The sequence below is a fragment of the Cyprinodon variegatus genome, unplaced genomic scaffold (assembly GCF_000732505.1).
Source record: "Cyprinodon variegatus isolate N-32 unplaced genomic scaffold, C_variegatus-1.0 Scaffold314, whole genome shotgun sequence".
Taxonomy (NCBI): Eukaryota; Metazoa; Chordata; class Actinopteri; order Cyprinodontiformes; family Cyprinodontidae; genus Cyprinodon; species Cyprinodon variegatus.
This window is the reverse complement of record NW_015150767.1, coordinates 64,444-80,884: the sequence shown is the minus strand read 5'-3', so window position 1 is coordinate 80,884 and position 16,441 is coordinate 64,444. Positions and strand designations below refer to the sequence as shown.

The following is a 16,441-nucleotide window of genomic DNA, read 5'->3' as shown; positions in this document are numbered from 1 at the left end:
AATATAATATAATATAATATAATATAATATAATATAAAATGCCCTAGCTTAAAACCTGATACTGCTACCTTTGGCTTTTATAATTGAAGATACAAACTATAGGCCCAAGGTCAATGTTAGTCATTTATTCGCATTAACTTAGGGTTGTTGTCATTGGTGGTCATAGCTAACTAAAATAAAAAAGTTAGCTTAACTAATCCATGTTCCTTTAACTTAAGATGACCAGATCTCTGAAATACTCGTGACATTTCCAGCTCAAAGATAAAATAAAATATATATACCGGTAATCAAAATTAAATTAGGAAACTGGGACAGTGATGCGTTAATCTATTTTTACATATTTATTAATATTTAAACAACAAAAATCCAGTGTAAAATCCAGGAATGTGCCTTTCAATACTGTTAGTATTTACTAAAATAAATAAAATATATAAATCAATAGTGTTGTTGATAGTTTTTATTAGTGCCGTCTGGTCATTCAGTCTTCTGTCTTATTCCCTCTCCATCTTCTTTTCTTTCTAGCTCTCTTCTGACTTCTGCCTGCTCTCTGTTTAACTCTTCTGAGTAGATTTTTCTTCCCTCTCCTCTCCACTCTCATTCAATCTTCTTTCTATCAGTCTTCTAATTTTCTTCCTCTCCTCTTCTATCATTCTTACACTAATATAAAACAGAGACATAAAACAATCAAGAGCCCTCCCAAACACATTAGTATGTACAACATGAAAACATACAATTTAAAAGTTAAAATAAGATTCTTGTTTCACACACCTGTTGGAAGTTGGTAATTTTTAGATGAAATACTGGGGTTATTCGGGTGTAGCAACAAAATCTGTGACCCCTCAAACATAATTACCCGAGGAGGAGGTACATGTATCTGACAATAGACTACTTTAGGTTTAGGTGTGAATCCAGTGAAGTTAGGGTTAGTAGATAGAAGACTTGTGAGGATACTCCATTACAGAAGACACAGTTTATGACGGGTCACAGATTTTGTTGTAACACTGTTATAATCTCATTACATATATTATGATTATGATGATTATTATTACTAAAAAGGGTTATCACCACAATATTTGGAGTTACAAGTAAAAATAACATGATAAATGAACATTGCACATGTGGTTATCTCCATCATTCTCAGATCATGCAGATCTTTTCTCATATATCTCATATATCCGATATGAGTGATAGAAAAGTAGACCTAAGCCTGGAAGTCTATGCTCATAAATTGCACTCGTAAAACAGCAGAAAGAAACGTGTAACTTTACTTACAATAACTTAGTATCTGAAGATATAAAGTAAAGGTCACCAAATCAGTTCTAAAAACTTCTTTAGGCGAACCCTTCTTGATCCCTGGAGAACTTGCAATGTGTTTTCGATCAATCTTTTCAATTCAATTTGAGTCTATTTACTTATGCCAGCTGCAGCCAATGATCTGTCTGGCTTAGATGATGTTACCAGTTGCAACAATAAACTTCCACTTTTTTCTATTCTGTTTTAGAAGTGGTACGCTCTGCTCCTCATCTTTACGTTAACAGCTGCCATCCCGCTACTTAACAGCTGTTTCTGGATGCAGCATGCTCACGCGTTCTTTCTACCAAAATGAAAGTTTACACGCAACATTTCACCCCTCGTTCATAAAACTGTAAAATCTGGGACATTTCCATGGATAGGTTTAGCCAGGGAGAAGTGGTCCAAAACGGGGACGTCCGCGGAAATTTGGGACGTCTGGTCACCGTACTTTAATTAAAATATGAGCTTTGCTAAAGAGGTGTATAAATATAGTGGTAGCTAATGCTGACCTACAACCGCTAAGACAACCGTCAGCCAGGATCAGCAGATATGACTTTTTAAGACCCAACTATGACATAAAAGTTCCCCACCTCAATAAAAATCTTCCTGAAATGTATGCTAAGACACAACAATTCCACACAATAACAGATCTTAGACAAACAAAGCCATTAACACAAAGTGAAGTGTTTGCACCGACAGACTCTCAGCAAAGTATGCAATCAGGCAACCAAATGACCAATGCACAGCAAATGATTTCCTAAAACATGGCGTTAGAGCAGCCACAAATAAGTTTCCTGATACCAACATCTTCTCATAGGAAACACCAGTAGTAGTACATGGGGCATGCCTAATGGAGACAATCCCACAAAAGACTAGAGCAAACTTTTTACTTCAATTAGTGGAATTAAGGTTAGCGAAACCTAATTTAGCAAAAGCTAAAAAAAAAAATAAAAAAAATGCACTACTGATATTCAGAGTTGGTGAAAATGCTCATCTGCTACAGAGAAAGTAAGTATGGCTATTAGCTGTTGCTATATTAGTTAATCTGTGTCCACCTCTGGCTGCTTTTAAGTCAATTTTATTGTTCTGTTTTATCATTAATGTGAACTTATTTGAAATATTTCAATCAGTTACCTGCATGAATTCTTAGTTATCTGGGTCATGGCAACCACAAAACAGGCTTAAATTTGAAGGCAACTGGACTAAGGTGCGCTCTAGTAGGTTCTTAATTTTCATTGCAATGATGCTTTGTTGCTGTCACCAGCTTGTTGTTATTCTAGCAGAAAAGTGCAAATGTAATATGGGTAATTCTGGTGCAGAGGGTCACACATTGTAAAGACCTTCCTCCTGTGCTGTGATTGGTCTGGCCAGATCTGGAGTCAATGGCAGTTTGCAAGACTAATTTACTCTCAGTATAATTCAGTCTGATTGGCCAGGCTAGTTAAGATAGCGATTGTAGCATCTTGTTATGAGACTTTTTGACTTTTGCATTGCAAACTATGAATGGAATACTAATTGTATCTCATCTGCCTAAAGAGTAGATAATAATCAGACCACAACTCGCCTGGACACTTTTTAACGGTTGCCAGCAGCATCAGGGGAAGGTTCAACCTACTTGGAAACAACTTAGCAAATACCACTTAAATAACCTTAAAGTTTTTAAAAAGACTGACTTTGTCTTAACTTTCAAAAAATAATGATACATTTAAACTGATGCACCCAGTTCTTGTTTTTTTTGTTTTTTTTTTAATTGGTAGCATTTTTATGATTAATTTTTCAAAGACTCCCCGCTAATGTGAAATTCATGGCCATAGTGCCTGAACTGAAGGGTCAATTAATGTAGGATTTAAATCAACAGGATTTTATAGCATTGGATGAGTTGAAGGTTGCACCACGTAAGAAACTTCTTGGCCTAAATTAGCGATGTGTGGAGTCGGGTCAGCAGCAAAACTCCTGATTTCTCAGCCCCAATGCGGATCTCATGTGTTAGTCTCGTGTAAAATCCAGCTGGATTTCGTTGGAGCTAAGTCGCTCATTAGCTGCGCTGCACTTAGGAGACCAAAACCCATTTTGACAGTTAAATTGGCTAGATTGCCTCCTGTTTCCCTCATCATTGCAAGGGTGCAGACCAAAAGCCTTTGAAGAGCTGGATTAAAACCATGTGATTTCTTTTAATTGGACCATTAGTGGAGAATTAGCATTGAGCTTCGTAGCCTCGTTAAGGAGAAGGAAAAACAAAAAAAACAAAACCCACCAGGTGCTTGTGAAGGACTAACGCTCGTTAGATCAGAACATTCTGGTAATTAGGGCTTGCTTTTGTTCCCGCGTTAGTCACTCATTTAATGACGTTTTTCATTTGTTATCTCAGGCTGTGGCATACAAATTCTCCATTCTTTTCTCTTTCCCTCTCTCTCTCTCCCTCCATGGATGTCATGTTCTTTTTGTTTCCAAATGTTTCCTCCCTAACCTCAGTTTTTATATGTGGCCTCTAATGGAATATGGAAATCAGCTGTGGCCGCTTGTCTTCATGCAAGTTAGGCACTAAGGGAGCTGTTTGTTCATTCTGTTGGAGGTGAATAAAAGGTGAAGCCCTCTGCATTTGGCCAGAACAACAGAATCTTTAAGCCTACAGAGTTAATACTCTGGTAGTTCAGTTGTTGCTTTGAAAAAAGCTGAATCTCTTTCATATTAAAGTAAAAAACATCTACGTTTGAAGTAATATCAGTTGACGTAAAGCTAATGTAAATGCATTAGAACCTTTACCCTCAAAACTTTAAAGCCATTTATTTGAGGAAGTTGATGAGGACAAAACAAATCATCTTTAAAGCCTGTCTTTGCAAATGATTTGGTGGAATAGGAACATTGTTAAAATATGGGAGCATACTCATTTTATTCCAGGCTCGCTGGCTTCTTTGCTAGGCTTTTAATCACACCATTTACCCTGATGGAAAAAAGGCTCCCCAACCACAGGATTTCTGCCCAGCTGTTTCTGACTAAAATCAGGCATAAACAAAATGTGCCCAGGCTGTAATATAGCAAGGGTTTATTTTTTCACTGAGGAATAATACAGAGACTGGAAGTGCTGTGCCTTTTGAAAGTATTTATATCCTATGAACTTTGGTCATGTCACATTTTATGAGGACTTTATTTGAGAGATCAACACAAATTGTAAGGTGGAAGTTTGAGTGAGGCATTATTTTAGATATTTGCTTTCAATTAAGAAAATCTGGTGTTAAGTAAATGCTTGCAAATCAAGTGTTGCAAGCATTAATTTTCAGCCCCACCTAAAGATATAGTGGAGGATGTCCTTTTTTCCGGGTGGATCATCAAAATAAGTGGTCCTCCTAATCGTCAATCATTCTGGTGATATGTTTACGTAAGGCCGTCCAAAGTGCTCGTCCGTGGTGAATCTGATATAGTGGAAAAATGCAAATCTTCTTTTGGAAAGTAAGCTTGTATGAGAGAAGAAAAGAGCAACATTTAAACAGAGTGTGCACGAGGAGAACTGGGCTTGTGCACGCTCTTGCACGCGTTTAATAGGCGTTTCTTCTCAGGAGTGGTTACAGAGTTGTGCACGTGCATTTTCTTTAAGTGGAGAGGGCAGATCTTTTCAAAAACTCGTGAAGATACTCCACTATACCCTTAAAGAAAAGGAAAAAAGTTACTCAACAGTTTTTTATGAAGTCTGTTTTCTCAACGTTTAAACATACAGAAAAAACAGATTATAGAGCGTTGCAAACAGCAACTTTTAAACAGTGTGCATGAAGAGAAATGGGGCCCGTGCATGCTCTCGTGAGCGGATACAGGGTTTTGCATGTGCATTTTTTTTTTTTTAAAGTGGATAGGGCGGGTTTTTTTTTTATTCACTAAAATCCTCCACTATACCTTTAATTTTATACTGCTAGATAAAATCCAGTGCAACTAATTGCCTGGTTGAGTAGCATTAAAAATAAAATCATTTTGAGGGTTGAAACCATTTAGTAAAAAAAAATCAAAATTGCAATTTTATTATTTTATTTTTTATGTACAATGTAGATGTTTCTTTCAAAATGTCATTGTTTTCTTCACCTTGAAAACTTGTTTGTCTATAATCAATTGTCTCGGGGCATAGCTTTTACTGCTCTGTGAAAAAGGGCTTACTTTACTTGTAATATTCTCATCCCTTCTGCTTTGCAGCAACTCCACTTTAATTTATCACTGTGTGAGGTTGGCGTCAGAGAGAAATTTACAATATAACTGATATAATGTTTCACTTTAAATTTCTTACTTAGCCCTGATAATTTAATCTGTGTACAAATGTTTCTGTTAGGTCTCAACAGTTTAAACATTAGTGAAAGAAAACATCTACTACACAAAGGAAAAGTACACAAACAGGTAAGTTCAAAAACAATCTAATAAAGCACTTGAAACAAAAACAATGTTCACCATTGCATACCAAACAAAAACCAGGGTCTCCATGTAAACCAACAAGCTGAATATTGATTCCAGACACAACTAAGAGGTCTATTCCAACTTAACTAATCGTTGAGTGGACTCTTATATTTTCGTGCCACAAAACAGACCGCAATGTGTGATTGACATGTTAAAAGAAAGACGTAAGAAGGTGGCTACAAGCCATGTATGGAAGACAGAAGACAGGTGGTGGTAGAATTATGATGTAGGATGGAGAACGTATATTGAACAGAAATCTAGAAAACAAAAAAAAAATATAAAAGAAAGGAAATGGTGCATAAATGCTTAGTGAGGTTTTGGCTCTCAGATTGACTGATGTACATGTAATCCCCATGTAGAAGGTGACTCAGCATTGCTGCGAAGTGAAGCAAAGGATGCGATTTTAGCGAAGTGATGAGCAAGTATTTGGCAATTAAAGCGAAGCAAAAGCTAATGCCACTCCTTCGGAGGATTCACAGTGAAATCCACAGGAGTTGGAAAAACTGAACTTATGTGTACTGCTGGCGTCACAACAACCTATCAGTGGCTAGAGGTGTCTGAGGTGATGTAGGGTGAGGAAATGCATCAACTTCTTTCAATTAGAATGGAAAATAGAGGAAAATTATGTTGACTAAGGATGATGCAACGAAGTTAGGAGTTTTGTAGGTGGCTTTTAAAAAAGCTGTCTTAATTTAGCCCTAAAAGGACTATTAAATCGTTAATCAGTCCTCCCTTAGCTCCAGCAGACACTGACCAGCTGTGACCTATCTGCCTCTCTTGCATTCTTTCTACCTGGCGGACATCTCCGATCTACCGATGTCCTTCTTCGATCATCTGCTGTTGGTATGTTCAGAGGCAATATTTGACATAAACTCCCACTGCTATGACCAGGGGGGGATTTACCATTAGGCAATACTAGGCAATTGCCTAGGGCCCCAAGTTCCTGGGGGCCCCATAAAACTCATGTATGGTTAATACAACTATTCCTTATTTATACAACTATTCCTTATTTGTGCACATTAATAATGTTTTTAATAAAAATAATGTCTCTAAAATGCCATCAGAACGCTTAAAAGCTGTCTTAATTTAGCCCTAAAAGGACTGTTAAATCGTTAATCAGTCCTCCTTAGCTGTGCACTTAAAATATTAATACGGAAGTACTGCTGAAATCGACCATCATCCAGACGCAGCTCCTGGGGAAGGTGGCAGTACTCTCCAAACTGCCTCAGTCTCTGGAGAATCTGGATAACTCAGGGACGTAAACCCCGAGTTCTTTGTTCCTCTATCCAGTATATAAAACGCACTGTCACTCTCTCTGTAAATCTAGGTCCATCATATTGAGGTGGAGACAGATTCGATGACGGCATGGAGTTTGTCATCTAGACTCAGATGGAGAGTGGCAGCACCAAAAAAGGTGGGATAAGGCAGGCATACATGCAAAAGTTTATGGATCAGGCTGAGTTTCAGACTCATGGTTGTGTAGTATAGAGTAAGTAATAAGGGCCGATTAGCCTCCTCCTGATCTGGAATCGTATGGCTGAATCAAAATCAAACATGTTTGAAATTCAGTCGGCCCTCGTTAGGTGATCATGAGGGTATCCTACTGTTGAAGCAGAGCTACAAGCCTGCTTATCTCAACCTTACAATTTGCACATGTGCAAACAAGGGAATTCTTCTTTTTCTCAGACTTTATTTCCGGACAGGAAAGTCTGACCAGTGCCATCTCTCTGCGGGTCCGACGTGTGGTTTTTGGTCGTACAGTGTGAGCTGTCAGATTGCATCAGACCATTGGGTCGTACAGTGTAAGAACAGATATCTTTTGCTTTTTCATCGTACAGTTTGTGCTGTAGCTGAGAAAAAGGGTTATGAATATTATACCGTGAATGCCAGCCCTTACGCGTTTGGTGTGAACTCACCTTAAGATGAGACTGGAAGATTACGAGAAAGTTTCTATTAGATCGATCGATCAATACATATTCTTCTTTTAGAATGGCCTAGTCAAAGTCCAGACCTAAAACCAATTGAGAATCTGTGGCAAGACTTGGAGATAAATAATATTAGTGACTCTTTACTTAGCCTGACTGAACTTCAGCTATATTTGCAAGAACGTTGGATAGGAGTTTCAGTCTCTAGATGTTCAGTTGGTGGAAGTGGACTAGACTTATAGTAGTTGAACACTGTTCTGAATCATGTAGCTGAATACAGATACAAACTTTTTGATCAGTGACATAAATTACTAAAAAAAGACATTGAAAGTTTTGGTTGAAATAGAACATCTGTTAAAAAAAGTTCCTCCCCTGTGTGCAGTAATCAGTTGTAGTATTTTGAGCAGCAAATCATGAGGAGAATGAAGTAAGTGTAACCATTTAGCTGGCAACAATGAGATCTTTGTAGCTCCGCTGGCAGTACAGAATCGTACTTCAGAAACCATGTTTTCAGTCATCACCTCCCAACATGTGCAAGCACTAACCGTTTTGGACTTCCAGACTTAAGAATCGGGCAGTTCCGCTTTTCTTTCATTCCAATTTGCAGCAGGACAACTTGGAAGATGAGTGGATAATAAACCTAATGGTTTGCAGCCTTTTTTTGTTTTGTTTTTAAGGACATGGCCTCATTTTCTTTTCATGAGAGGTTAATCCTATCATGTTCCCTTAATTAAAATTTGGATGTTGATTTGAATCCTTTCTCACACTTGGCCACATATATGGATGATGTGATTAGAGGACTCTTGTGAGTAATCTGTAAGAAATTCAGAGCATCATTATAAAGCAGTAAATGGGTATCTGGAAATGGTGGATTAGCAACATCTGTGTTGCTCTCTTAGACACACGTAAGTTTTCATGATAAAATTTTGTGTTTAGTACCTTGTAAAAGTCTTACTGCCTAATGATGCTTTTTCACAATTTGGCTTCTATGATTCGATGTTAACTTTAACTGTTGACAGAAAATAATATAAAAAAATGTATAAAGCTAAAAGTCTTCTAAATAAAGTTCTCAATTGTATTAAGGTCTGAACTTTGATTAGGCCATTTTAAGATATACTTTATATATTTTCTAAACCCGCATTTTCAAACTGTAGCTATTTTATTCTAACTTTTAGATGCGTCTTTAGTCCAATATACCTATATTAAATATCTCAGAATGCAATCACGTGTGTATTTGACTCAGGTGAGCAGAAGCAAAAGCACTAAAAGCTGCAGGAAACCAGTCCAGAAGATTTAATAGCAGCCCCTCAGTTCCTATGCTATGTTCAGACCGCAAGAAGCAGAAGCAGCAACAATGAGCATGCTGCTTCATTTTTGATGATTGTAGTTTAGTTCTGATCCGCAGCTGAAGCATCTTTGCTGCTCTGGCTGCGCGGTCGAAAAGTGTGTCTGATGCGCGTTGGACAAAGCTACCCTACCCTTTCTTTGCCTGTAACAGTGGCAGCTATATTTGCTATGATCAGTGGGTAAAAAGTAGTTTTAATGTTTTAAGTGGGCAAGTCCACTTAAACGCCGCTCAGACCGCCACATACCGGCGGTGCGCTGTCACTAGGAATCCCATTCAACAGCAGCCACTGGCCTGGCTGCCTCTTTGCGGTTTTCCGCTACTGTTCACGGTGGCTGGAAAGCGTTTTTCACATATGCAATCCAAACTGCAGGCACCAGAATAATAAAAGCGAACGTATTTGACCGACAGGTTTTGATATTTTAAGTTAATTTAGCCATTAATAAACTGTTTCAAGGGAGTGAGCATAGCGATTTGCATCAGCAGTGCTGTGTCTGTCTCCCTGCCAGCTCCCAGATCAACTTCTCTGAATGGTTGATGCTGTGCTAGGGTTGCCAACTTCCTGAAAAAAAGGGACACCTCATGTACACGCCAGCTGACCCAATTGCCTTTACCCCTCCTGGCGTGGTGATTTTTTTTAGCCCCCCTTTGTGTGTGAAATGATTTTTTTTAACTGTTTGACTCAAATATGTATTGAATTTGATGCATATATATATATATATTTATTATGCAAAGGTGCACAGCCCCCATAAGCAGTGTCAGCATTTAAAGTACTCCGTTCATTGCCCATATTGATCTGTTTTCTCCTGCTATCTTCTCTATGTGCAACATTCTGGATCGTTACATATATGTTGTCAGCTCATTGGTCACAACACAGGACAGGGCTCGGGAACAAGTTTCCTGTAAGTTTTGTATCTAACGTGCCCTTGTTCTTCATTTCCATTGGCTTTTTACTTACAATTTTTTTACTCTTACAGTAACATGGGACAAATTGCGTTCCTTTTCCACTAAATACGGGAAAGGTACTTCTATTTCTTCATACGGAACTGTTCCGTTTTTCAAGGAACGGTTGGCAACTCTATGTGGCATGTCAAACTTTTTAGACTTAGACTTTTCCAGAGGGCAGCAGGGAGAACAGTCCATAGTGGGGGTGTGAGGGGTCTTTGATGATATTACGGGCTCGGGACACGCAGCGCTGTGATGAAATGTCTTTAATGGAGGGAAGAGGAGCCCCAATGATTCCTTCTGCTGTCCTCACCACCCTCCTCACATTCTTCCAGTCAGAGGCTCTGCAGCCTCCACACCACAGAGAGAGACAGCTGGTCAGAACGCTCTCTATGGTGCTTCTGTAGAAGGTTGTGAGGATGGGCAGGGGCAGGCGGGCTCTCCTCATCCTCTGCAGAAAGTACAAGCGCTTCTGTGCCCTCTTCACTAGAGATGAAGTGTTTACAGTCCAGGTGAGGTCGTCCTTGATGTGCACCCCCAGGAACTTTGTGCTGCGGACCACCTCCACAGCTGAGCTGTTGATGAGCAGTGGAGCATGGTGGGGGCGGTTTTTCCTGAAGTCGACAATGATCTCCTTCGTCTTCTCCACGTTCAGGATCAGACTGTTTTCACTGCACCAGCCCACCAGCTGCTCCACCTCCTCTCTGTAGTCCCGGTCGTTGTCGTCCCTGATGAGGCCCACCACCGTTGTGTCGTCCGCAAACTTCACGATGTGATTGGTGGTGAACCTGGGGACGCAGTCATATGTCATCAGGGTGAACAGCAGGGGGCTCAGGACGCAGCCCTGAGGGGAGCCCGTGCTGAGGGTGATGACGTCAGAGGTGTTCTGACCGACCCGGACCGACTGAGGTCTGTTGGTGAGGAAGTCCAGCAGCCAGTTTCGAAGGGGTGTGTTGAAGCCCAGATGTTCCAGCTTTTCCACCAGGTGCTGTGGGATGATGGTGTTAAACGCTGAACTGAAGTCCAGGAACAGCATCCGCACGTGGGTGTTCTTCTCCTCCAGGTGGGCCAGGCTCAGGTGAAGAGCAGAGGAGATGGCGTCCTCAGTGGAGCGGTTTCGCCGGTAGGCAAACTGGAACGGGTCGAGTGTTGGGGGGAGACTGGAGACGATGTGTTCCTTTACCAGCCTTTCAAAGCACTTCATCATGATGGGAGTCAGTGCGACGGGCCGGTAGTCGTTGTAGCAGGTGACTTGAGGTTTCTTTGGCACTGGGATGATGGAGGCAGACTTGAAGCATGCTGGCACTGTGGCTTGCTCCAGCGAGTTTTCCAACTCTAAATTAAAGTGCATTTTACTGCATATGCTGCGGCCGGTCCAACTACCCCAGTCAAGCTCCAGTATCTAATATTTATTTAACACATGTGAAAGAAATCTAAAATAAAAACTTGTCAACCAAATGCAAACTAGAATCAGGTGATCACATTTAGACTTTCAAATCTACAGAAAAAGATTTTGTGTTTTTTAGACAATAATACGGGAAATATACGGTAAAATGCTAATATTGGAGGACAGTAGGGAAGATGGGTAAAATACGGTAGTTTCCTGGCCTAAAAGGGAGAATTGGCAGCCAAGATATTGCTTCTGCTGTAAGCAATGTTGTGCCAGTTTATAATTAAAAAGAACAAGCTCAAAGTTCAGTTCACACAGATGAAATTTAACTAGTTCACGTTCATAGTTTAAAGTTTTCAAAGAATTAACTAAGTTCACAAACCTATAAATTAACTAGTTCAAGTTCATTTGGTAAATTGAACCACAATCCCACACAATAAAACCTCATATTTCACCCTTTAAATATGTGATCATATAGATAGAAAGAAACAGAGAATATAGAAAGAGAAATACTCAAACCAGTCAAGGTATACTGGATGTGCAGTGAAGCCTTGATTTAGCTAAACTTCACAGAATTTCAGAAACATACAGGTACATTCAGGTTCTGCTGAAAAGATCTGTATCAAAATTATTTATATTATATTTCTCATTCAGTTGCAGATATTTCCCAATATAGCTCGGATGCTTTAACTTGATGTGTCGCTTTAAATTTGAAGTGGACGTGGCTGACGTACGGACTGGTTTTGCTAAGTCCCAGTGGGCAGTCTTCCTCTGTTAGTTCATAAAACTCAAGCAAAGCGCTCTGCAAAAATGGCATCAGAAACACCAGTAGAAGAGTCTGAAATGCACAGACTAGTATGCTGCTCTGTCATGCTGTTTGACAATAAAGTGTCATCATCAAACCAACACAAACATGAGCTGTGTGTGTCTCTGATCATTCTCAGAGTGAACGTAGCTCTCGTTACTTCAACACTGATCCGATCAGTTCACCTTGACTAAACATATGAACATATTCAGTGAACGCCGTTCATTGAACGTCATCAAGCACAACACTGGATTTCAGAGCAGATTCATGACTTTGTTAAAAGTTAGTTAATGATGATTTCACCCTTACCATTTTTTTTAACTTTAGGAGAACAGCTATTTGTCAACGTGAGGGTGGAGGTTGGTTTAGGACCCAAATGCAGAGATGAGGGAGGCAGAGGTGAGTTGTTGTAGGTTTAATGGAGTCAAAGGGCAATATAAACACAATCCAGAATCAAACCCAAAAACCCAGGAGTGGTCAGAAGAAAACACACATGGGGAGCCAAGTAACAACAAGGAACAAGCACTCAAGAACTGCACATGTAGAGTATATATGGGAGTCAGTACAAAGACTGGCGTAATCAGATGCTATGGAGCAGGTGTGGATAGAGGTGACTAGAAGGGAGCTAGGGGAAAGGAGACAGGCACAATGGGGCAACAGAGAGTAACTTAAGATGCTTAAATATAACACAAAATGAAAAATGAACCAAATATCAACAAAACAGAATTACTTAGAAACTGAAAACTGAAAACAAAGTCCAAAAGGGGAGAATCGTAAAACTATTAGCCTGAAGAGGCTTTGCTAGCGTTACTAGCCAAAGAAAACAGTTGAAGTTGGATTTCCTCAAACGTGAGGTTGGTTAAACATTCAAAGTGAAAAAAGTTGATATAAAACACAGAACAGCTCCACACGTTAGTAATTATCTACAGGTGCATAAACAGCCAGAAAGCTTAACTAAACCTGTATGCATCAAATGTTCAAAAAGTTTTCCTATAAGTATTTATTTTAACTTTTGAATAAATTCTGATTTCAATTTGCAGTTGGTTTCCAGCAATTCACCAGTACATTGTTGACAGCTTTTATATGTCTGGCCATAATGGACCGCAGTATCCAGTGGGATACAAAATAAACAAAAAAAAAATAAAAAACTTTAAATACCAGTAAATCAAAACAAAAAATCTATAAACAATCAAAGCAGACAAACACCTACAAATAAGCGACACAATTTGGAAATTCATTTTAAATAATTTACACAATTCATTTGAATGATTTAAAGTCCGTTACACATCTGTTCTGCTGAAAGGTGAACCTCTGCCAGGATCTCAGCTCTTTAGCAACTGCAGAGCATGATGTTTTACCCGCTGCACTCCTCAGGGGGTTAGAGCTGAAAGCAGGAGCGAAGGGCGTTGAGCGAGGCGCTGACATGTTCATGAGAGCATTGTCTATTAAAACAACGTGTCGCTATAATTTGGTTGCATTTGATGGCCGAGTAACATGGTTGTAAAGAAACACAGCTAACTAGTAGAAGTCCTCCATCTTGGTCTTGTTGGGCATGTACAAGGTCATCTTTGATTTGGGGTTTCTTGTTTTCTGCACCATCACCTTTGTCATGCTTTATTTTTGTCTCTCTTTAATGAAAGCCTTGAATCTGGCCTTTATCAAGGATTTGGACGTACATTTCACAGATCTGCAATTTCCCAATACTTCTATTTCTCCTTTGTCAAATGATGGATTGAACAGAGCTCTGTCAGATATTTGGAGCTTAGGCTATTGTTCTCCTCCCTATCCTGCCTTTAACTCTACCACTTTTTTGTAGTTATCTCTTCCTTCCACTTTGCTGTCATACACTGCTTTTTGCTGGTCTATTAAATGAAAAAATCAAATACATTTAAAGTTCTGTTTGTCATGATACAAAGGAGAGGAAAAAAAGTTAAAGAAGCCCTAAACTTAGAAAGGCGCCCAGATTAGATTGAGTTTCCCCCTCACAGCAGCTCTTAGGTGAAATGCATCTAAGTGCACGCCCAGATTAAAGGCCTGTTTGTCGCCCTCTGTCTCCCTGCAGACTCTTTGGGGTGACGGGGAACTGTGCAGCCTGCAGTAAGCTGATCCCTGCCTTTGAGATGGTGATGAGAGCCAGAGACAACGTCTACCATTTAGACTGCTTTGCCTGTCAGCTCTGCCGCCAGAGGTAAGATTAGGGGAGCAATTAGCCAGGGAGATCAAATTCAGTTGACTTATCTGGAAGGTGCACTGGTAGGAACACCATTAGTGCAGTGTAATCAGAACTTGATTAAAATCCACATAGAAAAAAAAAAGCTTGAAGGGTTAAATACTTTGTCTCAAACTTGAATAGTTAATAATTTTGTTTAATTTTCTGATTATGTCGATGTTTCAGCATAAGAGTACACCTGGAAAACTCCTGTGGTGTTCATTAGATGTCCAGCAAAGTGGGAGAAACCACTTCATACTTTTTTACTTCTCTTTGCAGATTCTGTGTGGGAGACAAGTTTTTCCTCAAGAACAACATGATCCTGTGCCAGCTGGACTACGAAGGAAGCCATCTCAATGGAAGCTCTGACAGACAGGCACAATAGAGGTAATATTCAGATAACCAGGGAACATGGTCTGATAGAGGGAATCACACCATGCATTGGAAATCTTAAATGCTATATTTCCAAGTGCATCCCAAACTTGACCACATTTAGACATCACCTCACAGCAGAGACTTCAGGTAATGAAAATAATCTGAGGCAAATTTTGAATCTATAGAACATTTAAATTGACTTGATATTTTAATACTATTGCACTGATTAAGATGCTTTCACATTGGGAAGCTCTGCTAGTTTGACTTTGATGTTCATTTTAAGAAAACTTTGGTTCCATCTTGTGTGCATCTTTTTTTTTTTTTTGCTTCTGGGTATTGGATGCTGTGAAAATTAAGTTTTTTTTCTCCTTTTAGGACATTTGTTATGATGCATTACCATAGCAACCATAGAAAGCGCGACTTTTACACTCAAAAGCAGCTCATTAACATCACTAAAGCCGAAGTAAATCCTTCCGCTAGCTGAGTTGAAAATGAGGCACTGAGGATGCAGAGAAATTAAAGCCATTTCTTCCTTTAATCATTATGGGCAATTCTTTCTAACCATTCAAGCTCATAGAGATATAAAAAAGGCTGGAAAACTCAATGGAGGTGGGTTGATAGGGCCTGTGAACAACACATGGTGACGTCCAGGACTTATTACTTTGAAAATGTGTCTTTACTGACCAGATAACTGTTGGCAATTATTATTATTATTATTTTTTTTTTCATATTATTTGCCTATCAACATCTACATTAGCTCTTTGAAAAATAGCACATTTGTTACTCCAATCTCAAATTTCTCCTTTGGGATTAATTAAGTTTTTATTTTATTTTAATTGACTTTAAAAGATAGAGATTACAACTTTTGACTTGTTTTTAGAAATAAACAAAAAACACATGTGATTGAGTCTAGTTTTTCCTTTAGTTATCTTTATTTTTTGATTTATTTTTTGCACAGATTAAAGCTTGGATTGTTTTGGGTAATGTCAACTGATGCCTTGCAGCTGAAGTCATAGAGGTTTGAATCTAGCCTTGGCCATATTAAGTCCCTGCTCTGGTTTACTGCGCATTAAAGATGGCGTCTGTATTTTGTACTGTTGGGTGTGACAGTAAAAAAGGTGACCGATATATTTCTTTTTACCGCTTACCAAAAGAGAATTAATGCAACAGAGATGATAGTCAGTGATCAAAATGGCTGACAGCCACTTTGTCTTGTATATATATATATATTTTTTTTCTTCAGAAAATTAAGTGATTAGATGACACTTATTAGACACCTTATGAAAGAAGTTCACTTGATATTAAGAGCTGAAGCTTTTGCTACAGACATTAGACTAAGATAGACTTAGACAGATTTATTTTGTCATTTTGTATACACAAGTGTAAACAAAAAGAAATTTCATTTAGAACAGATCTAGACAATTTCATATTTTAAAGTGCAGCCTTGAATACAGTAATAAATACATAAAAATAGTAATATAAACATATGACTCTAGATATATATACTATATATATATATTTATTTTTATTTTTAAAAAATGAATGTGAGAATTGTAAATATACAGTCATATGTTTATATTACTATTTTTTATGTATTTATTACTGCTTTCAAGGCTGCACTTTAAAATATGAAAATGTCTAGAGCTCTTTTAGACAAAAATTTTTTTGTTTACACTCGTGTATACAAAATGACAAAATAAATGTCTCTACGTCTTATTTATAA

General features: G+C 38.7%; 1 protein-coding gene across 1 annotated transcript in view; it reads left to right on the top strand.

The window, feature by feature from the left end:
• Positions 1–16,441, top strand: part of LOC107090877 (rhombotin-1-like) — a 22,629-nt gene that overhangs the window by 3,928 nt on the left and 2,260 nt on the right. Inside the window, exons 3-4 of the mRNA XM_015384484.1 lie at positions 14,197–14,322; positions 14,623–14,730. Coding sequence (XP_015239970.1) covers positions 14,197–14,322; positions 14,623–14,728 — 232 coding nt within the window. The 3' untranslated portion in view covers positions 14,729–14,730. The remainder of the gene's footprint in view (positions 1–14,196; positions 14,323–14,622; positions 14,731–16,441) is intronic.